Raw genomic sequence first — 26448 nt, 5'->3', positions numbered from 1 at the left:
GGCCGCGGGGGGATGCCGACGCAGCGGGACGGCAGCGGCGCGATGTCCCACGCGGGGCCCGCCGGCGGCGGCGGCCTCGGCGGCGACAGCGCCCACCAGGTCCGCGTGAAAGCCTACTACAAGGGGTGAGTGGCGGCTGGCGGCGGCGCGCCGCCCTGGCGCCCTGCCTGGCCCGGCGCTGAAGGGAAGCGCTTGTGCTGGGGCTGCCGGCGCGGGCTGCGCCGCCGCCCCGGGCAGCGGCGGCTTTTCCCGCGGCTGCCGCGCAGAAGCGGACGCGTCCTTCTCTCCCGGGTCGCTTTACTAGCTTGAGGGGTCAGTGCGCGGAGGTATTTMCGCGTTTTCGGTGCATTTACCGGTAGCGTTAACATCTCGAGTCCTGGATGCTCAGTTCTGGGGGGAACAGGGGAAAAGGAGGCTTGAAAAAGAAACGGGAAAGCCTGCTGCTAAAGAGCTGCGTTAAAATGGCTCTCCAGTGCTGCTCGGAACCAAGCTGAAGCTGGCGGGGCTTGTGCTCAGAGGAGCCTCTCTCAAGGTATCAGATTTCATCGAAYCGCCTGTGGGCTGCGGCGGTCGGGGAGGGGTGATGAACTGAACCGATGTGGGCTGAGCGGCCTCGAGATACCACTCTTCTACAATAGCATTAATCATGAATAAGGATGTAGCTGGATAACTTCCTCTTCCCTGTGTTCACCTTGCCTTCCTGCACATCCTGATTCCACCGTGTTGTTTACTTGCTGTTAGAAGTAAGGGCATACTGCTTGATAACGTTTTTGCGAGAGTAGAACAAAAAAAATCACACCTAAAARATACGCTTAGGCTCAAGATCCAAAGGTAGAGGGTGCTTGATTGAAAACCTGGGTCACTGTTTTTCAGACCCTGGTCCAGAGGGACTGAGTGACTTCAGAGGGGGTGGGTGAATGGTAACTAAGACATATCCGCGGTAAGCACTGCTAGGGGTCTGCTCAGTGAAAACCTGAACCCTGTCACTGGCGCTCCAACAGCAGCATATTGTGCCAGAGGAAGTATTCTGCTCTCGGTCAACAAACTCGTATGGAACAATAACAGTTACAGTTAGTAACTGTAAAAGTTTGTCATCAGGGTTTGACAGTGATTCTTTGGGCCAYGAAGGTTGGTAGCATGTGGTTTAAACAAAAAATGTAGCTTATGTTTTTTTGATTAAGATTAGATTTGAGACACACTCAYAGATACCTGGAAGTAAGCTGCTATTGGCAGTAAAGGAAAGATTTAATTACATCTGTAGTATTTACTATTTGGTAATGTGAATAGCCGATGTCTCTAACTTTGTAATTTTAAGGAGAGTTGTAAGGACTACACTGAGCATTTAGTATTTGCAAATAAATTAATTTCTGGCCTATTTCTATTCTGAGGCTTTTTTTGACAAAGGTCTGTAAAAGTGCCATAGAGACTAGCACAACCTGAGGCTTGAAAATACCTGTGAAATGTTTTYGGAGTAATAAAACAGGAAATTCTCAGCTGTTTAACTGTCACTATAATCTACTATCTTAGAGAAGTAGTGATGCCTCTGGCTATTAACTGGCAGAAGTGTTSATTTGGTTAGACAGTGAACTAAAGTGGGAACTGTTCTGGGTTAAAACTCTATCTTCTGCTGGGTCAGTTTTCATCTTGATCATTTCCCCATGCAATCATGTGAATACTTGCTGTAGCACAAGGTGGCTATGGTGCAGGAATAGAGAGAGTGGTGGGAGTGAGAAATAAAACAGCTTCACTGGACRGGAGTGCTGGCTCATAACACTTAAATATGTGGTGATAAGTTCACAGACACTGAMATGTCTCATTTACCGAGTTTTTATTTATTAATGTCATTGTCAGTTCACATGTAATAATGAAACTGAGTCACATAGGGAGTTGGTTAACCATTATTAATACAAACAAACAGGCTGGAATGCCTTAGTCATCATTTCTTTCAAGATCTAAACAAATTCAACTCCACTTTCCTGCAACAAAAGGTCTTATGTCCACTTCTCAGACTAGTGCTATCAAGMAGTCGATATCGGAGCAAAACATTTTACCTGCACTTAGTCTGGGATCCTCTGGGAATAAAGGACCTCAATTCTGCTATTGAAGGCAGCATTTTCCCTTTTATCAATTCAATTGTCTCAAGATTAGAGTTGCATAGAAGATTTTGCAGGAAATKATATTAGTCTCAGAAAAATCTCTCTTAATTTGTTTCAATAGAAGCATTTAAATAGGATGTAAAAATTGTGACAGTATCACTACAGAGATCTTTTCAGYTTCTGGAAGGAATTTCTGGTCAAAGAAAAGAAATCTAGCAACTTGAAAGCACAGATCCATTCTTGAAACAGTTTGTAACCTGACAGTCAGACTATTTGCCTGGTTCTCAAGACATCGCTCTTACCAACTAAGACCAAAGAACTGGCTCTGTATCCACATAAGATAGGTTAGTCTGGCTAAGAGCCCAATTGCTTTTCTCAGCTGAGACAAAGATTTTCATGAAGAGCTCTTTGAACAGTCCTTGTTTCGTTCTAGTGTTCAGTGGAAACTCTCTATCTTAAATTCATGAAGTATGTAAAAGCAGGAAGGAAAATTTTCCTAAAATGAAGAAAGATCATGGGAATAAGGGTATGGGAATTCCCAGAGACTTGGGAATTAGGACATAACTTGAATTTACCTAGTATTTCCTTTTCTCAGGTAAGCTGTACTTTACCTTCTAATAGGACTAGTTGTTTAAAACGCTGAAAATAACCTCTTTTAAGTAAYTGTCATATTCTGTGCAATATATGTAATAGAGGTTCCTGAGTGAGTCCTTAGGAATTTGCTCTGTTACACCAAATGTTTACATATACTTCAGATTTTTGTTGATACAGTAACAAAGTTTAGCACTTTCAATTGCTATACTGAATGTTGCCTGTAGCTACAGGCATTTCAGCTTTCTAATTATTGTTCAAAGTTTACTTTTTGGCTTATCAAATTTGTCTGTTGGTAGATAATTTTGGTCATTTCTGTACAAGAAGGCTGTTTTATCAATCCTATGTAAGAAGAGATTGCAACATTGTAGCTCTTGAGAGCAGCAAGGAATAAACAGAGCACTGCTTGTGCACTGTGAATCCTGTAGAATTAATGGTGCTGATAACAAATCTTRAAGAATCATGACTTCTGTCATGGTTAAGACTGCTAACTTCCTGTCAGTGACTGGCATAAGTTTTGAACTGTCTGAACTCTCTAGGCTGTAAYTCGGGATAGGCTTTTAGTATCATTAAAAGTGTAGGTTACTAGTGCTTTTCCCACCTACAGTTTGATTTATTTCAAATGAAAAATACCATTGACAGGCATCTCATGATATATATTAAATTTGCTTTTTTTATAATTTTAATACATTAAAGTGAGTGGGGAAAGGAGTGGGAAGAACAGTTCAGTGTTGTTCATAAAAAATCAAAAAACACCTCCATTGGTACTTCTAGGGCACTAATTTCTTAAGAATGTTTGAGTTCTCACATCCTTTTTTTATATTATTCTTSGTGTTGAGTGCTCAAAGAAGGGTGATCACTGTAGCAAAAAGTAACTCTTCAGCGCAGTATCTTTCATTATCTGTTGGGTTAAGCCCTGGCATACATTTTCACTCTTTCTTCTTGCATTGAAACACTGATTTCATTTTGCAGATGAATATTTTCTGATGAGACAGTTTTCCATATAATCAAATTGTGCAGGAACAGGCAGTTTCCAGACCTCAGACTCCTATGGTGGAAGGAGATTAATTCTTACAGGATAGTATTGTCTGGACCTTATGGAAGATACTGACACAGCAGAATTCTCTAGCGGTTTTGTATGAGTTAATTTCAGTGAGCTGTAATTACGAGTATTAGGAATATTGGATGTTCTGTAAAAGAAAAGGTGGGAGAAAGCAACTGTTTGATCCAGTAGGAAAAATGGGGAAGATAGCAATGATGTTCATYTTATAAAAATATTTAGAATCTGTTCTGTAGCATTCATGTTTACGTTAATCGCTTGCATTTTCTCAGTCAGTCATTTCTCAGTCATTCTCTCTTTTTTGTGTAACATTGGGGGACAAGGATGTGTTCTAGAATAGCTTTATAATCAACATGGTTATTAAAAGCGGTGCTGCAGATTGTCTTTATCAGAAGAAAAGGCTTAATGTCAAGATTTTTTTCCCTCATCTTAGTGGAGGGAAAAGCATTTTGTATATATTTTTATGCAAAGCAGCAGGCCGTGGTACACTGACTTTAACTCAACATGCTTTATTCATCATACTTTAACTCAATGTACTACTTTGTGTTTAAAATGCTGGATTTCTTCTCACCAGAATTTAACTTTGTATCTTGGCTTGCGTTAATACAGCATTTTGCTAATGAAAAAAATCATCAATGCAGCATTAGGTGAAAGAAGTGTGGAAAAAAACATATAATGCAGAAGTGTGATAGCAGAACTACTCTGGAAGTGAGACCTCTCAGCAGAAAATGYCAGTGTCATCAATATAATTAAAATTGCCAAACAAGCGTGTAAAAAAGACCTGTAATCTTTCAGTTTCTACCTTACGTGAAACTGATTTCACAAGTCTGCAGAAAAATGCGCTAGATATTACTTGTAGAACCTTGCTCATACTTACGGACTTTTTTTTTTTTTTAATATCGCTGTTGGCTAAAGTTCTGCAAAATGTAGAGAAATTAGTATTTGCTATAACATATACTAAGATCTCCTTCAAAACATATTTCATAGCTGTCTGATAAACATCCTAGTGAAGGTATTAGAGTAGTAATTTAGTGACTTGCTTAAATCATAAAATAGTTTTATTTGAAGGGTTGCTGTTTTGTCATGTGGAAGTAACAAATAGAAAGGTTTTTCTTTCCAATGCATACCAGCTTTTACTTCATACAGATAACGAAGAATTTTTGTCTCTAGGCTGCTCARTATATCTTAATTTTGTGGATATGTCTCTTTTTTCTGTTCACTGTAGGACAGATACAAATTTCTGTTTTAAGYAGACCTCTTATCAAACATAACAAATTGTTGAATTTGCTCCTTTTCTTTCTTACTTAATCTTCAGTTTTTGCGAGAGCCTCAGTGACTATTATCTCTCAGGATTATAATCTGTTACCTAACTCTTCTTGCTTGTATGACGGTAGGAGGGTTTTTTAGTCCTATCACTGCTTCCTTTAACATTCCCTTTCTCATTATTTACCAGGTTAATTGCAGAATAAGCTGTAAGTATTGAAATATATAACTCTTTAGTGCTGTTTAGAACTTACCCTTTTGTTAGGAAAAAAGTTCAAAGTGAATATATCTGCACTAAAATGTGAATAAATTCAGGAATGGTAAACTTTAGCACAGAATCAATGAAGTTGCTAAACGGTGCCTTATCTCCTTCCAAAAATGTAAGCCCCTGAAAAACAGGAAATACAAGTTAAGACTTTGCCTCATAATACAATCTTATGTTTTCTTTGGGTGATGCCTGCATATCAGTAAGGCACTGTTAAATCTGCTTCCAGTTGCATAGACAAATATTGGYTTTGGGTTCACAGTTTGTGCTTGTGGGAACCACACAATAGCGTGGTTCAAACGAAGCCGCATTTGCCCAGAAGTCCTGCACTGCTGTGTCTGTTGCTCCCTTGGTAGCAGCTTCCCCCTTCTCCTTGCAAGTCCAGAACAGTCCCAGCTGGATGCAGAAGAGAGGAATCARTGAGAGGATCCCTGGCACCTTCTGCTGCAGCCTGCCAAAGCACTTTTTTTGTTAATTATTATTATTATTTTTTTTTACTTGTATGAAAGTTGAAGGCAGAACACAAATAGCAGTTGCTTTTCCCATTTCTTTTTTTTACTACTGTAAGTCAAATTTCTCTTATTTTGCTAATAATGTTCTGAAGCCCCAGAGGTTACTTGCACTTCAGGGATCCTTCTCTCTCTTTTTTTTTTTTTTTTTTTTAAGTATTGGGACTTCAATAACTGCTCCAGAATGTAGTCCTAAATGGAAATGGAGCAGAGCTGCCACCTTGCTCTTCTGACTCTCATTCAATCCTGATGTGATTTCTCTCATCAGGGAGAGAATTCTTTGTGTTAAGAGTGTCCAAATACTACGGTCCAAATACAATTTTATTTTTAGTGTGGAAGTAACGAACAGTCCCAAATAATGTAKCAACTTTTTGAATGCTTTATTCATATTAATGAAGTATGATTTCACTATCCTAACAGTTCCTGGAGTCTTGTAACTAACCCAAAAATCCAGAAGCAGACTAACTGTTTATTTTATTTATGCTGCTGAACTTAGAGCCCCTGCAATATTCAGACAAACAAGTTTACGTGTGGTTTCTCTACCACTCATGGAACTAATTCATACTCGGTATGAACTGTATGTATGACTACAGTATGTTACGTTAAATCGCACAGTATTTGATACAACTCTACCCATGTATTGGGCAATTTAAAAATTTATAACTTAATGCACATGAAGACTTCACTCTGATAGGCATGTTTATGTCAATTTTCACCAGATCTGTATTTTATCTGTTGTGTCAATATGTATTTTTCACGAAGTAGCGTTAGCATTGTGGCTTAGCATTGTGGCCTATGCATTGATGGAGATGAATCCCAAGTGGCTGARACTGTTTTGGGAGGATTAGTCTCATTGCTCAAACTCTAGGTTTATACAGAAGGTTTGAAGACTAGTGTAAACAATCCCATTTTTTCCTCCAGACCCTTCTCTGAACTGTGTCTTTGACTTTGGTCAAAGGACTGCAAACTGGGTCACAGGCTTAACCTGCTTTCCTTTAAGGCCTGGCAAATATTGAGACAATAGGACAGCTATTATGTTAATGTATTTAAAACAATAGGTGACTCTCAATATTAATTATAACAGAGATACTGCTTTACTGTTACGCAGAGTTGGTAAATTAACTCTAAAAGTATGCTCCTCTGTCTGCCTTCCCAGTTATTGTGGTGCAGCATCATGGGTCTCTCTTTAACAGCACTTTCAATATGTGGACTTTTTCTTTCTGATCTCATAAGAGACCAATTTTATACTCTTCATTAATACTTCATAATATCTACAMAATTACAATGTTAGTTTGAGAATATTTAACATTTTAATACCTAACAAAATAGCTGTTAAAGAGTAAGCAAGGCTGGCAAAATATTAATAATGTTCTTCAAAAATCTTGTGACATTTTCTYTTGACAGTTTCCACTGGTGTAATATCTCTCCTTTCTGTGTGCAGTTCAAATCTGCTGCAGCTCACCTCAAAGTAATTTGGGCATTTAAATTAAATTTTTCAAAAGCAGATAACTGCAAGAACAAACATCAAATAATTGGTTTTAAAACTCCCTTAGAGTCTGACTTTTATTAGCCTCTAGTATTAGTAGAAAGGAACAGTGCTAATAGTTTATTAACATTTCTTTAATATCTTGAAAAGGCACAGTTTATTTCTCTAAAACTAGTATGCTTCAGTATGGCAGTCTTGAGATGAAAATATAAAGATGTAGTTTGCATAATCAGGGATTTTTCAAGGGCTGTGACARAAGGTGGGTTTTATGTAAATAGTATGTGGAAGGCATTAGAGGTCAGGATCAACTGCTATGTATTACAGTATAGTTTCTCATTTTTTTTCCTCTTGATCAGGGACATCATGATAACGTATTTTGAGCCTTCCATCTCATTTGAGGGACTGTGCAATGAAGTTCGAGACATGTGCTCCTTTGACAACGAACAGCTTTTCACCATGAAATGGATTGATGAGGAAGGTAAACCGATGCCTGGCCTTCTGGCAACTATTTGAATATATTGCTCAGCTTTCTAGCTCTACTTTTTCATCTCTTCCTCCTCTCTTTCCTCCACCTTCATAAGATAAGCTGTATGTTTTTTAAAATAATAAACCTGAGTCCAAAAACAATTGGTCATCCAATGCCCTTGTCCTAATAAAAAGATAGTTTTTTAACCTTTTTTAACCCCTGTTTTTAACTGTGAGGGAACAATATTAAATGGCGCAGACCTTACTAGACTGAGTTTTCTATTCTCTTCTCTTCAGGAGATCCATGTACAGTTTCCTCTCAGCTGGAGCTAGAAGAAGCCTTTAGATTATATGAACTAAACAAGGATTCAGAGCTGCTAATTCATGGTATGGTGAAATTACATGGGTTACTTCTGATGTTTGTGCCTACAAAGGAGTGACTATTTTTAACCCCATACTATCTATGTCTTTTGCTCTAGTCCAGCCTCCTCAGTCAAATTTGGCATTCTGTCAAGTGGATGCTGAAGACCATGCACCAAACTTTAGCTGCCAGAACTTAGTCAATGCCCTTTATGCAATTAAGGGAGGAAAAGTTTATTTTGCTGTTAGTTTATCAATAAAAGATATAAATGAAAGAGAGCTTCAAGTGCTTTCTTGCATTTGTGATTAGCCAAAGGTTTGAGTTTTCTGGAATGAAGTACTTCATGCCAGTTTTGAACCTAATAATATCATGTCCCTATTTGATGTGATTGTTCATTTTTTATCTTCTTTATTTGCCCATTGTGATAGCTCCTGCAGTATATTTYTCTTACTGATTGGAACTTCTAACAAGTAGGAGATAAACTTCATTTTAACAGAGATTACAGTGGATAAGTAGTGGATCATTATAAAGATATATATATATATATAGAGAGATAAATGTATGTACACACACACACATATATGTATCTTATATATATGTTACACTACAATGTCTTAATGTGGTCCTGCTGTAAAAGGATATGACAAATCCACAGTTCATCATCAACTCTGTTGGAAGGAAAAGAGTGCTTTTCAGCTTCCCAATCCAATTAGAATTTAACTTTTTTCCTATGTTATTTAGGCTTGGATATCTGATGGTATTGTAATCAATGTAATTACCAACTCTTTCATTTTTCTCCCCAAAGACTTCTTAGAAGTRGAAGAGAATTTCATCTATTTCAATATATATTATTTCAGTATGCTTTTTGATTTGCACCATATCCATTTGTTTTGGTTTGATCAACTTCTGATTAAACCAACACCAGAGCTAACTCTTCCCGTAGTCTGTAAAAGTGGTTTTACTTCTCTCTGAGTGTAATGGAAGCTAAATAAACTGAATAAAGGGTGAATGTAGACAAGATCATACTTATCAGTTAGCACACTGTAATATAATGGATTTATAATCAAGGTTTCCAAAGAGTAAGCATAATAATTGGTCACATGAGAAACCAGCAGCGTTACTGGTTGCTGGTTACCTTTCTCAGGAAATAACTTAGTGTACTCTGTTCCACAGAGTGTTTCTCATGTGGATCACTGCTGTGACCTGCATAGGGATTTTATGGCAGCTTTTCAGCTCACTCGCTGTTGCAGTTTTCTTAAAATGCAGTCTGTATTGTCGTCCTGAATGGTTGAATGCCTTTCAGAAGTGTTATGTTTGATCCAAAGACTTGTCTGCAGTAAAGATTAATCTGAAGTTAGTATTTTTCTTGCAGTATTTCCTTGTGTACCAGAACGGCCTGGCATGCCTTGTCCAGGAGAAGATAGTAAGTAGACATTTTAGTGAAAAACTACAGAAAATCAGGAGTTCAAATTTCCGGTTCTAGAGCATTCTGATATTCTATGCTTTTGCTTCCTGTGGTGCATAAGAATGTCTTTATGAAAACAAGTAATTCAAATGTCTAGAACTTAAATATTTAAAAGTAGTAGAAAGTCTTACTAAACTTAAATGTGGTTGTTTGTCGTTTCTGAGTCATTGTTAATAAAGCTTCTCACATTCCTGTTAACTGCGCATATCTCTCTGCTTTCCTTGCTTTTGTCYCTTCTGTTAGGACCATTTTTTGATTCTATTTGTCTCTTTGGTAGTTGCCAGTTTGCTGGCTAACTAATGTGAGCAAAGGCTTATAACCAGTGGTAATGAAGTGTCATATTGCCGTTGAGACATCTAAAGTTAGTACCTCAACATCAGTTTAAAGAATTATCAGGAGTATTCTCCTAAAACTTGTAAGTCATGTTAGATAATGTACTAGTCATTAAAGAGACAGTTTTCCCTCTGTTGACTAAGTAGGCTTGTATGATCTTGATACTCATAAGAGTACTGTGTGTATAYAGGTGCGCATACAACTGTCAGCTAGATATCTAAGTATCTGACAAATCTAAACATCCATGCTTAAAAGTTAACTTTGACATGTTTTTTTATGCATATTGGCAGTATGGATGATGCTGCTTTTTTGAAAAAGAGGTTGTAGGCTAAATCTGAAATAGATTTGCAATTTAARGTATAATTTTGTACATTCTAGTTTTCAGTTTGGGTTCCTGATATGCCTCTAATGGCAGGAGAAATGGTAGCAACTGTGGATCTAAAACACTGGAGGATTCCTGCAAGCAGTCTTATAAATCAAGGCATGCTCCTCAAATTCACCTTCTTTCCTTCYTTCCTTCCTTTTTCTCTCATCTTCTCCCCAAGTTTAGATAAGGTAGTAGCACATTTTGCATGCCAGTGCTTGTATTGTTTGGATAGTTTTCCTTTCCTTGACTCACTGTTTCTGTTAACTTTGGAAAAAGTGAATTAACTTGCAGTTGATCAGGAAGTTCTATTTCAAAATTTCCTCAAAATTTTAAAATAGAATAAGGTCCTTGGAACCTTACTCTGTGTTTATGTRAAGTTGCAGGAGTAAAAACTTACTCTGCAAATCACTTCATATAGAAGTGTCTGTGAGAAGAATGTCGTAGTTCTGTATTTATATTTTTATGGATATAATCATATGTTTTTCCTCTTAGAATCCATTTATCGCCGAGGCGCCCGCCGGTGGCGAAAGCTGTATTGTGCAAATGGTCACACTTTCCAGGCCAAACGGTTTAACAGGGTGAGAGTCTTGGGTACTTACAGCAGTGTAACAGAGATGTCTTACTTGCGTACTTGTAATTTTACTGCCTCAGAAGATTAGAAGGTAGATTTATTCTCAAGAAACTGGATTTTGCGTAGTATAATATCAAATAACTATTCCTGTTAATTATTTTTTTTTCTTTTTTGTAATCAAAAAAGTATAGTGAAATCACTGAAACACCTTGCTTTTGGTGTTTGCCTGTACTAGTTTCTAATCTGTAGTACTGAGACTTCTGGTAACCCTATAGTTTCAGAAAACTTTGTCACTAATAAATCGTCAGGCACTTAAAAAATTACTTGCAATTTTCTTTACCATATACTCTGAAACATGAATATGAAACATGAAATATGAAAGCAACTGTATAAATGCTCCTTTAAAATCTTTCTAGAGGGCATTAACACTGGCATTAGATGACTGTGAGCTTGGAATGCCTTTGTAGTTCTTAAGTTCTGAGAGTGAAGAAGTCTGAGAGGTGCTTAAGATGCATGAACTTTTCTTTCAAACAATCTGAGATGTTTCTGAAAACAATCTGCTTATTCTGGCATGCACTCAGTTGAAAATAGCAGRTCACTTGTAATAATTTTAAGAAGCAATGGTCAAACCTATTAAATAAGGAGTGAGAAGGTTTCTACTYTATTAAAACAAAACAAAATTTGAATTGCTCAGGTTCCTTCTTAGCTTCTGTAATCTTTCATTCTCTTTTAAGCTCACAAATGTGTTGTGTGCTAAATAATGCTTGAGATTGTGTGTACCAGACCTCATCTTGAGTGTCCTTCATATCTAACTTCTACTCTTTACCTAAACAATGCTTGTGAAGTGCTTGTTGACCTCTTCCTGGTCAAAGGCTGTCAAGGCACCTTCATTTAATCACTTTCCACTCTTGCTTTTATAGGCAACCTATTTTCATGGTTATTTCAAGTTGTTTTGTGAATGTTCTTCACTGAGTGGTGATCTCCCCATTTCCTCTTACATGAAGCTTTTACTTTCCTGCTTTTCTCCCAACAAATCTAAGGACTCATCTGTGTGGAGAGATGCTGAGACGTGTTGTAAATTAACATGGTCATGCAGTAGCCTGGTGATTCAGCTGCGCTGCTTTTGAACTGGCCAGTATCTGGCTAGTCAATGAGCAGCAGAAGAGGCTGTCTGTGCTTGCATCTGTCCATGTGGTTGTGCCTTTTGTGTGCGACAGTTACTACTTATTGTTCAGCTGTAATTTTTGAGCTCCTTTGTATTTTATCAGCCTTTCTTAAAGTATGAAGTCTCTGAGATAGAGACCTTTTTGCTATAGTAACAAATTCAGTAGGGATCTCTCTGATCTTCTAGGTTGCTCAGTAGTGCCAGTGTGGTTGAAAAGTTCTCACTATTTAGTTTTACTTTTTTAATCAGTTTTGTTGACTTGTCATTCTAGCGAGCTCACTGTGCTATCTGCACTGACCGAATATGGGGCCTGGGTCGCCAGGGATATAAATGCATCAATTGTAAACTCCTTGTTCACAAGAAGTGTCACAAGCTTGTCAGTATTGAATGTGGCCGCCATACACTACAACCAGTAAGTAAAATTTATCTGAAAAATTGTCTTAAGAAAAGAAGCTCATTTTATACTAGTGATTTTCAAACTATCTGCAAGTAATTACAGTATATGAAATTTAAAGGTTTATCATTCTGCATGGCTACTCTGACACTTTGCAAGAAAGTGTCACTATGCAGAGTCACTATGCAGAATGATAAATTTAGTGGCAAGATGAGTGTATATAATTCTTGCTTTTTTCTGTGTCAAAAATAAACATAATTGATATTTCTATCATCCTTCACTATGTTATGTAGCATGAATATGGTATTTTACATCTTCAAAGTAAAGTACAAATGAAATCTCAAAGTCTGTTGGGTTATTAGACTGTTACTCATCTTGCAGAAAAGGAAGATGAGGCGCAAAAGTTGGGACTTTTCTTCCATGAGATTCAATCATCCTCAGTCCCTAGAAAAATCAGATGAATACTGCTTCTGAATTATTAAACATGAGACAGCTAGAAGTCTGTATCTTGTGAATTCATTTGACTAACGTTTGTGTTACTAAACTACCTGACAGACTGATGCCACTTGTGCTTTTGTGTCTCATTTCCCATCTGCTATACTTTTTTTTTTCCTGTTGTACTAAGCTGTCATTTCAGAAGCTTCTGGAAGCTTGTCTAAACTTCTGGAAAATTGATAGAATAAGGACTGCAGTTGTTCCTTTTATTGTATATAGATCAGAACAGCATTCATATTGATTAATCAAGGTTAAAAATTAGTTAGACTGTATTCCTCTGGGATAACTTGTCTCCAACATAAATTTGTTTTTCCCACTTGGACAGTCTGTTGCAAAAAAATCTGGTTACTAACTAATCTAATCTATAGAAATCATTGTTGTGCATATTTCCAGGAACCAGTAATGCCTATGGATCCATCATCAGTGCATCCAGATAATGTAGAATCAGGTAAGATATGTAATTTTTTTCTTTAAGTTCTTCTAAGTAGTTGAAACATTAATTTGGGGATTTAAAATGAAATAGGATAATTCTAAGCTGTTTACTTAGAAAAGTAAACAGCTTTATTTTTTTACTTTTGTTCAGAGAACATGAAAAATAAATCTGCTCCTGTATTAAGGGCGACGTAAGCCTAAAAATTCTTCAGTTGTCCATGCCTTCCAGTTCAAGAAACTACTCTAAAAATTAAAAGTGTTGATTCCAAGTTGCACTTTTTCTATCAATTAGCTGTTTGTTTTAAATGTTCAAGTCAAACAAACGAGCCCTTCATAGATTTGCTGTGGAAAAATAGCAAATCTCTACTGATCGGTATCCAAACACTTTCATTCCTGTAGTGGTCAGAGTGGTGTTCTTGACATTTGAATTGGGATGTTGATAGTGATGCTTTCTGTGTGCAGCATCAAGATTAATCTGAATAGATCTCAAAATGCAGTTCTAAGGTTTTATATTGATTAGGGAACTGAATTATATTGATTTGATTTGATTATATTGATTAGGGGACTGATTAGATGGTTAGGGGATGGGAGCATCTCTCTTATGAGGAAAGGCTGCAAGAGCTGGGCCTGTTGAGGCTGGAGAAGAGAAGATTGAGAGGGRGTCTTAATACCTTAAGGGAGGGTGTCAAGAGGATGGGGCCAGACTCTTTTCAGTGGTGCCAAGTGACAGGACAAGAGGCAGCAGGCACAAATTGAAACACAGGCAGTTCCACCTGAATATTAGCCACAGCTGATTATTAATGCAGTATTGTGAAAGAATGATCCTGATGATTTTAAAACAAGAGTACCAATTTTTTATTCCCATTAGATGCATTTTAGTTGTGCCTCTCTCTGATTCAGATCTTGTGTGTGGAAATTTTAGGGTAATAGAAAATTCTATTATGTCCTGTAGGTCTAATGATTTTTTTTTTGCATCTCTAGTGATCCCATATAATCCTTCAAGTCATGAGAGCTTGGACCATGTTGGTGAAGAAAAAGAGGTAAAATACCTTAGAACATGCTAACTGTAGTCAAAGATCAAGTCTATATCTATCCTAATTTTCAGATCTTAAAAACTTTAAATTGTCAAAAACTCAAAGCTAGCACGTGAAACACATTAAGGTCACTAGCTTGGGTGTGTGCACATATGTCTTGCAAGCTGTTTTATTTTGGATCTTAAGTTGAGATGTGCTTTTTGTTCAAAAAATACTCCAAAATTTTCTCTTCTGCCTCCTTTTCCCCTCATTCTTTTTCAGGACAGTGCAGTTTTAAGAAAAACAAGTGCTAATTTAATCCCTTGTTTATATTAATTTTGCTGCTCTGTTTGAGATGCTAACTTTCCTTTTTAAAAAAACAACAAACATCATCCCACACAGTTATTAAAATTGGTAAGCCTGCTGACTAATTTCAAAGTATCTTTATCAACAGGCAATGAGCATTAGAGAAAGTGGCAAAGCTTCTTCCAGTCTGGGTCTTCAGGATTTTGATTTGCTTCGAGTTATAGGAAGAGGCAGTTATGCTAAAGTACTGCTTGTTCGATTGAAGAAAACTGAACGCATTTATGCAATGAAAGTGGTGAAAAAAGAACTTGTCAATGATGATGAGGTAGGCAATATTTTTATTGATAWATCAGGCAGCTCTTCTCTGCACATGACGCAAACAGGAAGCTAGGCCTCTGAATTTGCAACATTAATACAGAAGTATACATTATACATTCACTTTCTTATAAATACTGTACTATAAAAAMATCATAGAAAGGTCACAAGACGTATTGACAATTAAGACCTCAAAATTGGTAGACTGGTAGCTCAGGGCAATTCTCCTGTGCCAGTGGTTTCTGTCATGAGCCTCATTGCCTCCACCTCTCCTATTACTCTCCTTTGTCATCAGCACTATCTGTAGGAATGCTCATGCGCTATTCAAGTTAGTGAGCCTGGCTCACCTCATTATATTGGGGCAATAGTCCGTATTTCTCCTATTATTTTGGCCTACTGGGCTAAACAAAGATCAGTATGGCCTCTTTTTCATATGTTCAAGTTTGGCTTTTTGTCACAGAGAGGAACCTTATGATGATGTTTTAATTGCTCTTTAAACTGGACCTTCATCTTAACAATTTATTTGTAGCTTACCCAGTGTTAACACATTACTGGAAAATTGTCAGAAATTGCAACATTTGAAAGCTAAACATCTTTTTGCTAAGTTTCCCTTACGTTTCTTTAGGCCGCTCTGAAAAGATTGAATGAATGTGATTCGTTGTCTAAGAACTTTCACATCCATTTCTAGTTCTACCATGAATTCTTTTGACATTTTTTGATATTGCTTTATGTTTATCTGCACCAGTTCATCGCTTTTTACGGATGAAATGTTTTTCATTTCCAAGAATAGCTATGCAATAAAGCTAAAAGTTCAGGACATCAATATTAGAAAAAAAATGAATATGCTAGATTCTGTCTTGTTTGGCATTGGAGAACCAACATTGAATTTATTTGTATTTACAATGAGAAAGGGAAAACTCTAGAAAATATTTTTGTTAACTGTCATTAATACTTGACCTAGATACCTTTTCTGAATGTAAGTTTTTTTTTAAATAGGATATTGATTGGGTTCAGACAGAGAAACATGTCTTTGAACAGGCTTCAAATCATCCTTTTCTTGTTGGACTACACTCTTGCTTCCAGACAGAAAGCAGGTAAAGATCGGAAGATAAGAAGAAAAATACTCTTTTTTTTTTTTAATAATAATAATAAAATCTGATGCTATTAGGCATCTCAGAGTCCTATTTAAAGTATTTAAGCACTGGCTAGGTATTAAAAGTCAATGTACTATAAATCACTATAGCACTTTATGAACAAAAGGGCATGTTCATCATGTAAAYGTTTCAGATTAGGGAAGTAGAAGAGGGTGTGAAGTACTGGTAGCTGTGAAGGGAAGGATCCTGTAAAGAAGGAGGGTTGCAGCTAGCAAAAGAAAGGGGGCTTGAGAGTGAGGTAGAAGACAGAACCTAGAATGGGAGAAAACAGCATTAGGAAGGGAGAATTAGAAGTATAAAAAAGGAGGAAACTGATCTCAAACTTCCATGGGTTCTCTGCAGATGAGGGGAAGTACACCAAGCATCAGAAAACAGTGCATGAATTTTAAAATGAGAAACAGTCCAGCAGAGATGAGAGTAATGATTTTTTTTTTTGCATGTTTATATGTAGGAGAAGAGGTTGTTACAGATGAAAAAAATTACTATTATTATACAGTAATGTTCTCAATATAAACAAAATATTGTTATCCTATATTTWAACAGTTGTCCTTGGTGTTTAAAAGGTGACAAGCTAGTGGTGGGAAGTGAGGAGAGGGTATTTGTAAGATATTAATAGTATTAGCCACGAACAAAGACTAAGGGGATCTTGAAGAAAGCAAAATGGGGGGGGAGGGGGTACTGTGTTTTCTGGTGTGTGCATACAAAAACTGATGTGAATGTATTTATATATTCACATGTATTATAATAACAAGCAGTAGTTATAATGAATTAGAAATGTAGGAAGGATGATTTGCATTTCTYTTGCAATAAAGGAATTATCTAGAGAAACTTGGTGCACATGATTCTTAATTTGGGGTATTTATTGAAGGGAAAGAGAAATGGTAAAGCTAACCATGTTATCAGAGAGTTGGGAGGAATCAAATTGACTCTGTTCAACAATAGATCTGTAACTTGTCAAACCTCAGGTCGATAAGAAAGTCTTTCAGCTTTGTATACAGTCATTTGTAACAAGCTTTTGTGYGTTTCAGGCTGTTCTTTGTTATAGAGTATGTAAATGGAGGAGATCTAATGTTTCATATGCAGAGGCAGAGAAAACTGCCGGAGGAGCATGCCAGGTATGTTTAATTTCAGCTTTTTACATCAAAACAGTTGTTTTTCTGACACAGTGCAGTAATGCAGAGATTATGGTAATGAGCTAGCAAATCCTCTCCAGATGTTAAGGATTTAAGAAATGTGAAACTGCATCCTCGTTTTGATGATGCAAGCTACAATGCTTTTGTTTCAAGAAAGAATGTTAATAGGAAGCACTTAAGAGTTGTTTGTGTTAGCATTACCCTAGATGACTTCAGCCTGATGCAGAATATTTTTCTTAAAAAAGTGTTTAATTGTATATATTTTTTTAAACTGACTAATAACAAACTTGTTTGTTTTACAACAACTAATGCCAGCTGTCTAGGCAGATGCTGAGTTCTTGGTGCATATGCTTCATCTCAGATGATGAGATGAAAGTAGACATTAAGATTGATTAAAAAAATAATGATTTTTGAAATGACTGTGAGTAGACACTTCTGCATGATTATGGGCAGGTTATCCATTTTTCTGTTCAAAAATTATGATAGAACACATGTCATCCTATTTAGAGAACTATCACACTAYTAACGCTGTTGTTGTGGTTTAGTTTTTTTGAATGACTGGGGAACTTAGGTAATTAATATCTCTTTCTATTCTAGGTTTTATTCTGCTGAAATCAGTCTAGCATTGAACTATTTACATGAACGAGGGATAATCTACAGAGATTTAAAACTGGATAATGTGCTACTAGATTCTGAGGGGCATATTAAACTCACAGATTATGGCATGTGCAAGGTAAGCTGTGGTTCCTTSCTAACCTAAAATCAACAATTAAAAAATTGTCATAAATTATAGGATGCAGAGACTTAAAAATGTGAATTTTCAAGATAYCTCCTTTTACAGAGTCCAGATAGGTTGTATATTCATCTCAGTTCTACAAATGAAGGGAAAGGAAGAAAAATGAAAGAGAAACACCAAACTGCTCAGTATATATAGATACTGTTTATGGTTATGCAAAATAGCTGTGTGTTACCACGATTTGACCAAAAAAGGTAGGCTGAAATAGTCAAGAGAGGCCTGGTTTAAAAAAACATCAAGAGATTGAAATATGTCAGCCCCTCTTGAGACTTTAGCTGTGACCTACTTCTGTGTAATCTCTGAGAGCAACTAGCATGTCCTAGCCTGRATTTTGGAATGGTTTTGCTATGTGCTTGCTTTGGCAGAAAGAGGAGGCAAATTAAAATTGTAAAGTGAAGAGGAAAACTAAGAGTATTGTATAACTGACTCTTCCACTGGTATAACGATTAGTGTTTCCAGATGAGAACTGCTTTGCTACCTACTAGAAAGTGTGATGAAGCTAAGATGCTTAGATGAAGGGCTGTAAAAGTCCAAAGGCCTATTAAGTACTCTCTTGGATGTATCCATTTTTATTGTAATTATAAACGTGTAATTCCTGCAAGTAACTGCTATTTTAGGTAAATGCAACTGTAGGCTCCCCAAAAATTAGACAGAGGGACTTGAACTCATTAACCCATTTTATAGGTTATTTCTTTTTTTTTTTTTTGGTTTTTTTTTTTTTTTTTGGAAGAAGCTACTAGAGAATAAACTGTTTGTAGCCTGTTAATTGACTACAACTGTTCTATATTGATAGTGGGTACTAGTGCTCTTCTGCTTACAACAAAACTAAAAAGTTGTTTTATTAAATTGCAAGCTATTGAATTTCTATTAGTTTTGATTTTTCTAGCTTTGTGTTGGTTGCAAGCTGGTCAACACTGCAAACTCTGTCAGTAAAAATTTGAGAGAAGAATCTGGAGTCTCGTTTACATGGTAGAAGACAAGGAATAAATTTTAGGATTAAATTTATTGGCTGAGCTCCTGCTTCTTCCCTTCTGGGATTAATCTTTGACCAATGTTGATATTAATCAAGAAGAAATTAAGAAGTTAGTTCACTRGTTTCTTAAGGTCTCATTTGACTTATCTCTGAGTGGATTTTAGATTTGGAAAGCTCTCACCAAAATTGTAGTTGTGCTTTGTTTTCATCTAAAGACCGCTTTGCATACAGTGGAATAGAATTACACACAACTCAGTGAGGGATWTTTTTTTATAAACATGTCTAATAAGAGGTGTTAGTAGTTAAATTCATTAAGAGAATGAGCAAGTTCTWATCTGAGAGACTTGTACGACAAATTTGGACAGGAATAATGAAAGATGCCCTTATGTTCTATGCATGTATTTCTTCTGAAACAAGTAGTGTTTTATATTCAGTTATGTACAGACTTATGCATAATTTTACTGAAACAAAAGCAGGACACTTAAASTGATACAAAATGCAGCTCTTAGCAGAGGATAGGGGACTCTTTGGCTAACTGTGAAGCACTTTCTCTTCATCCTTTTTTAAAAGGAAGGGCTGAGGCCTGGAGACACAACCAGCACGTTCTGTGGGACTCCAAACTATATTGCTCCTGAAATTCTCCGGGGAGAGGATTATGGTAATTTGAAATTTTTCAGTGCTACTGTATTACCTTCAGCCTGTCATGTAAATTTTTGCTCAAGTTGCTTAATAGCAGTAGAGACTATAATTCTTCATTAGATGTGTAATCCATCTAATTCAACATCTTGTTTGAAAAAGTAAATAAACACTTCARAGGCAGGGCAGGAAAAATCTCACCAGGCAAATGAGATAATCTGCCTTCTATGTTTTAACTTGTTTTTATCAATCTTGCAGAAGAGCATGAGTCTTCCAAAATTTATTACCCATCATAATTATTTTAGATGATCTTAATGATATACTTGCTGTTTTAAATTGTGTTTGCTTTTGGACTTTAACATTTGCAGCAATGATWGYAAWRMYWGWWWCWRKYWTTRCWAAGATGAAATAATGGACATTGTTTGTGGATATTTCAATGTTAAAAGCCAAACTGTCTATGCAGTTTCTTRTTTTAATTGAATGTCTGACTGGCTTAATATCTTCCTTCCTTATCACAAACTTTCCAGGCCAAGTAGACTACATCACTAGTTACTGGAAATTTTTTTCTTCAGTAATGAATAGTAGAATAGATATTAAGTTGTAACACCAATCTTTTAACTTTGCATTTCCTTTTCTTTGTGCAACATACCCTCCTATCCTGCACATAATGAACCATGTAATATCTGTTACAGTTGTTACACCTACTTTATTCAGGAGTCCTTARAAACTTTAATTAGCTCTAAAAGTGTTTGCATTCTTGCTCTAAAATATCTTCAGCAATGTTTTATCTTTTGAATTCTAGGGTTCAGTGTAGACTGGTGGGCACTAGGTGTACTTATGTTTGAAATGATGGCAGGCAGGTCACCGTTTGATATCGTTGGAAGTTCTGACAATCCTGATCAGAACACAGAAGACTATCTTTTTCAAGGTAAGAGCAGTGAGTGATCATACTGATTTAGTGCTTTGTTTCTACTTAATGTAATGTAACTTCAACCATGCAGAGTCTGATATGGAGCTTGTTTTCTTGCAGTAATTTTGGAAAAACAGATCCGAATTCCCCGATCCCTTTCTGTGAAAGCAGCAGGTGTTCTAAAGAGTTTCCTTAATAAGGTAAGGACTAATGCAGAGTTTAAGACTTCTCAAGAGCAGAATTTTTTAAAGCTTGTTATTTAATTGATGTGTAGCAAACATACTTTATTTGTATGTATGTGTATGTAAACATACTCAGAAGCTGAGTAGAAAAGGTGTAAGCCTGAAATAGAATTTTGTAGGAGGGCAGGAGGAGGGACCTATTCTAGACATTTGTCTTAAAACCTGAAACCGTAGGTTCAGAGTCTGGAGCATGGGGTAAATTTGAAATTAAATGGCTTAGAAATGCTCTGAATAGTTCCATTAACCCAGGGAATTGGATGAACTGTTCAGGACAAGTTTAGCAATTCACTCTGACAAATTCTGATAATTTCATTGAGTGAAATATAAAGGCAGAAATCAATCAGCATATAATCACTGTTTGCCAGTAGCTAAATAGTATGACAGTCAGAAGTTGCGTATGTGGCAGTGAACTGCTCCGAGCACATGCTGGCCTTTGTTTTATGCRTATCTTATATGAACTGGGAGAAAGAGATGCAGGAAAAAGCAGATTTACTAAAATTATTCTAAGCACTAATACTGCTTAAGAGTATTGCTTCCGTTACAACTCCTTGGTTGTGTGTGTGGAYATACATACGCGTACGGGGAGATGGAATTTTTTTCTGGCAGCTTTGTACTAAGGTAGTAATCTAGATGTTTACAAACAAGTCTGTCTTACTTTGGGGACAAGAGTTCCCATTTTTCTCCCATCCACCTCATTTCTCACAGCTGAGCATTAAGAGCACACCTCCTCTCTTAAAACTTCTATGGCCTTGCAGTCTCTCTGAATATTGTGCTTTAGGTAGTGGCATAAAGAAATTAGTGTGAAAACTGAATAGAGCACACGCATCTCAACTACTTCAAAGTGTTGAAATGAAACTGTGGTATTTAATGACTATGCAAAACATGGGTTTATTTGCAGACTGTTAAAAATCCTCCACTGAATAATGAAATTGGACATTAGCAATCTTTCTGAACTATGAACATTGTTGCAGAGGTATTTATGTGAAATCTAAATGGAATCATTTTAAACWACAGGTTAACTATGTGATCCTTTTTTAAACTCCTTTTTTCTTTCTTTTCTTTTTTTCCTGGGATGTTAGCATTGTTTGTAAATTATTCTTAGTGGCGTGACGTTTGTGTATCATCTTAAACTAAGAAAGCTCTGTCTGACTTGCGTAAGGGGCTTGTCATTGTTGTCCTCTTGATTAGTTTCTTTCTTTTCTCTGATACTAAGAGCTGTCATGTTACAGATTCTTAGTGGAAAGAAGTTTTACTTAAAATAATGTTCTTTAAACTGTATGTACCAATAACCTGTAATTACCTCTCTGATGAGATTGCTGGCATAGTCAGACAGTCTGCTTAGGAGGGAAAAAAAGAACCAAACTGATCTGTAATCTAAGCAGGATTCCTCTGAAATACACAGTAATTCAAGCAGTTCTCAGAAAAATGAAGATAGAATGATTGTTTATATATATTTCAGTTACAGGCTTCTATATTCTCCTGTCTGTTCCCAGTAAATTGGAACAGTTTTGAAAATAATCATAACTTGTTTACAAGGTGCATTGAAGAACTCTTGTGTTCTATTTCTCATGGAATTTGAAACACTAGTATTTTATTATTGTGTAGGCCTTGGCACCCATTTGGATATATTTTCTTTGTTGCACAGGATCCAAAGGAACGTTTAGGCTGCCATCCTCAGACAGGATTTGCAGATATTCAGGGACATCCGTTTTTTCGCAACGTTGATTGGGATTTGGTATGTGAATGCCTACTGATTTGATTTATTTTCTTCATATACAGTGATAGTTTGCCAACTTGTTGTAAGCTGAGGGATGACAGAAAAACTTCACAAATCCTAAGCTTTTAACTGGTATATCACAGTGATAATACAGAATCTTTTAATTCTTTTTACATACAGTAAGTATGTAAATTTAGCAGTTACTTCCTGCCTTGTTTGAAAATAATCAATAGCTGTAACCCAGTATTGGTGTCACTAAGTGCCTTTATTTTTAGATGGAGCAAAAGCAAGTTGTTCCTCCGTTTAAACCAAATATATCTGGAGAATTTGGTCTGGATAACTTTGATTCCCAATTCACCAATGAACCTGTGCAACTCACTCCAGATGATGAGTAAGTAATGCAGAATTTAAGTAAATAATGTGTAATAAGTCAGTGAAGAAGTTACAAGACTTGATTTGAATACATCTATTTATAGTGCATRGAGTATATGTAAAACAGTAAATAACATTTTCTCATGTTAGTTTGGAAACTTCCATTATTTGTTCTCAAGGTAGACTTGGTATAGACTGCTTAATGTTGTGGCATGATATAAGACTCAGCTAACAGTGGGGAAGTTGTATAAAGAATTTGAGTTCAAGGAAGGATGAGTAAGTGTTATTTTTACAAGTTTTATTGGTATCAGCTGCAAGAAACAGATGTGTGAAAGAAAAGACCTGTTTTGCCATGTGGTTTTCTTCTGCACTGCTTTATTTAAGCTGTGATATTTCTAGAATATTGAGTACAGACTGAATTTTTCTTGGGTGGTCTGTACAAGAAAAAACACTTTTTGGCTTGTTCGGSTATTTTAATTATTAGTAGTAAAGTGATGTTATCCTGATTTAAAAACCTTGTTAGAAGATGCATAATAATGCATGTGATTCTGGCAGTGGAGTTGTGGTTCCTCACTCCTGAGGGGCCATGACTTGGGATGGGTGGGAAAGGGGCTCTCTAGTTTGACTGAGCCACTGTTGTATTCATTTTAGGAATTTTTCTAGATTCTGTATAATGAACCTTAATAAGGTCTGAGATCTGATCTCCTCTTCATCCCTTTGTAAATGCATAATATCTCAACAGAGGTTAAAGAAATTGCTAATAGAAGAGCCATTATCACATCCTATTGTTTTAAACTTTTGCAAAAGTGAGAAGTTTTACAAACACAAGCTTTAGAGTGCTTTGTAGGGAGAATGCATGCATGGAGTAACAAAATCATTGCTCCTGAGTGGCTTTGTGTTTTGTTACCTTTATAGGGACTAGAAAAAAATAGCAGTAGTTGTAAGGAAACAGAGGGACAAACAGGTGCAAAAGAGGGGAAAGTTCTCTTGCAATCAACTGTAGAGGTCTAAATTKTAAGACAAACCATCAGTTAATATTGCTACCTCTTAATATTGCTGAACTAATGAGTGTTTTTTTTAATCTTAACAGTGATATTGTGAAGAAGATTGACCAGTCTGAATTTGAAGGCTTTGAATATATAAATCCTCTGTTGATGTCWGCTGAGGAATGTGTCTGAATTCTCCCTTTCTGGACTGTGCCAATTGTTACTGTTTGTTTCTGCATTGGTAAACATCTCTTCATTTGATGCATATGCATAAAATGAATAACTAAATATTTTATTCTTGCCACCTAATGTGGATTACTCACTATTTTCTTTTTGTATTAATTGTCATCCTGAACAGTTGTTATGTTGAACCTTGGGCTGCTAGAAAATGAAAAATGTAAGTTTTCGAACAGTCTTGCCAAATTTGAATTTTAATGTAGAAGTTGGTCTGTGGGATTTCTAACTGAACAAGGGGATCTGGCTGTATAATTTGCCAATACAGCATTCTGTTAAAGGAAAATATTGTTACTGCTTTAAGAACACAAATTGCATTAGGGAACATAATAAATATCCTTAAAGGGCTTCCATTTTTGCAGCAAGACAAGTAAGACCTCATGACTTCTGTAGTGTTAAATCTCTCCTCTCTGAACATCTGATTTCTGTGTTCTCCTTAGACTTAGAAGTGATAGCTAAATTATTGCCCTTTAGATTTAAATGACAGTAAGGAGAACATCTTTTTAAACTCCATTGGTCAAGAATGACTGTTTTCATAGTGTATATTGATTCTATCTGAAAAGGAGATTATTAACTCAATGTTAGAATGGATGGGTTTTGCTACTAAATTGCACACTCTGAATTGTATATGGCTTTTGACATATGAACAGTGAGTGCCTTTCTGAGCCTCTCCCTTTCAGTGAGGGTTGTACATGATATAAAGTGTCAGTTTAAATGAATGGAATTCAACTTTTAAAAATGAAAATCTGTAGAGTGTAATTTAGCAGAAATTGGCAGCTAATATTGAAGAATGTAGGACCTCATGCTATTATTTATTGCTTTTACATTCTCTGTCTTACCTGTATGGGTATGGTACAGCTATGGTCTAGATAAGGGCACTGTTTCCTATTGTTATCTTATTGCCATACTGCTGGAAATGCATTCCACTTTGCCAGTGGGAAAAGCACATCTGGAAAAAAATAGGTGCTGTTCACAATGACTCCTTTAACTTCTCCCTTTATACTTAATAATTTGTAATCACAATCAAATCTTAAATGTTGGTAGTAGACTCAAATTTAGTAATAAAGCACTTGGAATACATAGAACAATTCAAAATAGGAGATATGCATGGAGTGATTCTTACATTTCATGATAGTAAACAGTGTAATATACAGCACAGCTAATTCTTAATGTTTGAGGAATATTTTTGAATGTCTTAGACTGGAGAAAGGCCACATATACCACTTTTGCGGGAGGAGAGAGGGATTTAAAAGAAATTGAAGAAAAGTTGTATTACATAAGGAAAAATTATAAGGTAAGATATATGTTAGTGAAAGTGGATTTAATTATATGTAAACACAAGTTAGTAAACTTTATCTAAAGTTTTTAATAAGATTCATGCTTGGTCAATGTCTTTTCTTGAAAATAATTCAGTGGTGCAACTAAACTTATAGCATGTATCTTCCATTGTAGTTTTTTTTAATTACATGTTAGTTTCAAGACAGCGCATGAATACACAGTAGTGACATAGCATGGTCCTTAATTCATACTAATTCACACTTCCCATACACACCTCAAATTATGTAAAATAYTGGAGTAAAACTTAGCTTTTAAAGAGTAGCTGATAACTTTAATACTTTTAGTTCCAGTGAAATGAACTACTCGCATGCGGTTCTTAAATTGTGGTTAATGCTAAAGTGCTTAGCCTTTGACTTCTWCGCCCAGATGGACTAGTTTAGGCATCAGGATTTAACTGATATTAAACTCTGAAGTTACTTTAAAAAAAATCCCTCCCTACAGTGGCTTAATTTCATATGGAGTACTAAGTAAAATGGCTTTATAGACAGAAGTGCATTTCTGCTGTTCATCACAAAAGTGTAATACACTGTCTTTTGTGCTTAAAGCACAAATTATTTTTTTACAGATGATGTTACAGAAAAGATACTTTTTCTATTTATGTTTCTAACTATTAAGGATGTCACTGAGTTAACAGTGATAGGCATGTTAAATGACTGTAAATCAATTTTAAAACTTTTTTCATTTTCTCTAAAGTGCCATGGTATTAACAGATGTATTTCACTGTTGAACATATAGCAACTATCATAAATATTCAGAAGGGAAACTGTGTGTAAACCATCAAGTGCAGTAGATTTTGTCTTTGCAGAAAGTATCTGCATCAGAAGCCTGATGTGTTTATGTGGAGTAACCTCCTTTTTGTATGAACTTGGTTATTATGGGTGCTCTGCTAGTTAATATTGTTGCTACTATTTTCCTGTTTCACATGGAACGTGGTCTTAAACATTGTTGTGTAATCATTCTCTTTATTTGTGCACTTTTTACTTTAAATAAAACATTTATATTAGG

General features: G+C 36.1%; 1 protein-coding gene across 2 annotated transcripts in view; it reads left to right on the top strand.

Annotated features, from left to right (window-relative positions):
* PRKCI (protein kinase C iota) overlaps window positions 1-26448 on the top strand; it is a 26945-nt gene extending 497 nt beyond the window's left edge. The window contains exons 1-18 of one of the 2 annotated variants that reach the window (XM_085322318.1): window positions 7-125; window positions 7627-7748; window positions 8033-8122; window positions 9469-9519; window positions 10754-10839; window positions 12269-12409; window positions 13280-13334; window positions 14300-14358; window positions 14786-14962; window positions 15949-16046; window positions 17135-17221; window positions 17837-17972; window positions 19579-19666; window positions 20447-20572; window positions 20675-20754; window positions 22442-22531; window positions 22789-22904; window positions 23976-26448. In XM_085322318.1, the coding sequence (XP_085178444.1) occupies window positions 13-125; window positions 7627-7748; window positions 8033-8122; window positions 9469-9519; window positions 10754-10839; window positions 12269-12409; window positions 13280-13334; window positions 14300-14358; window positions 14786-14962; window positions 15949-16046; window positions 17135-17221; window positions 17837-17972; window positions 19579-19666; window positions 20447-20572; window positions 20675-20754; window positions 22442-22531; window positions 22789-22904; window positions 23976-24063 (1803 nt within the window). In that variant the 5' untranslated portion in view covers window positions 7-12 and the 3' untranslated portion in view covers window positions 24064-26448. Of the gene's footprint in view, window positions 1-6; window positions 126-7626; window positions 7749-8032; window positions 8123-9468; window positions 9520-10753; window positions 10840-12268; window positions 12410-13279; window positions 13335-14299; window positions 14359-14785; window positions 14963-15948; window positions 16047-17134; window positions 17222-17836; window positions 17973-19578; window positions 19667-20446; window positions 20573-20674; window positions 20755-22441; window positions 22532-22788; window positions 22905-23975 lie in introns of those variants that run through there. The other variant, XM_085322319.1, reaches the window with a different exon arrangement.

The sequence above is a fragment of the Rhea americana genome, unplaced genomic scaffold, assembly GCF_003343005.1.
Source record: "Rhea americana isolate MKP2758 unplaced genomic scaffold, rheAme1 scaffold_76, whole genome shotgun sequence".
In the NCBI taxonomy this organism is placed as follows: domain Eukaryota; kingdom Metazoa; phylum Chordata; class Aves; order Rheiformes; family Rheidae; genus Rhea; species Rhea americana.
Note: the sequence above shows the minus strand (reverse complement) of the source record. Positions and strands in the feature narration are given on the sequence as shown.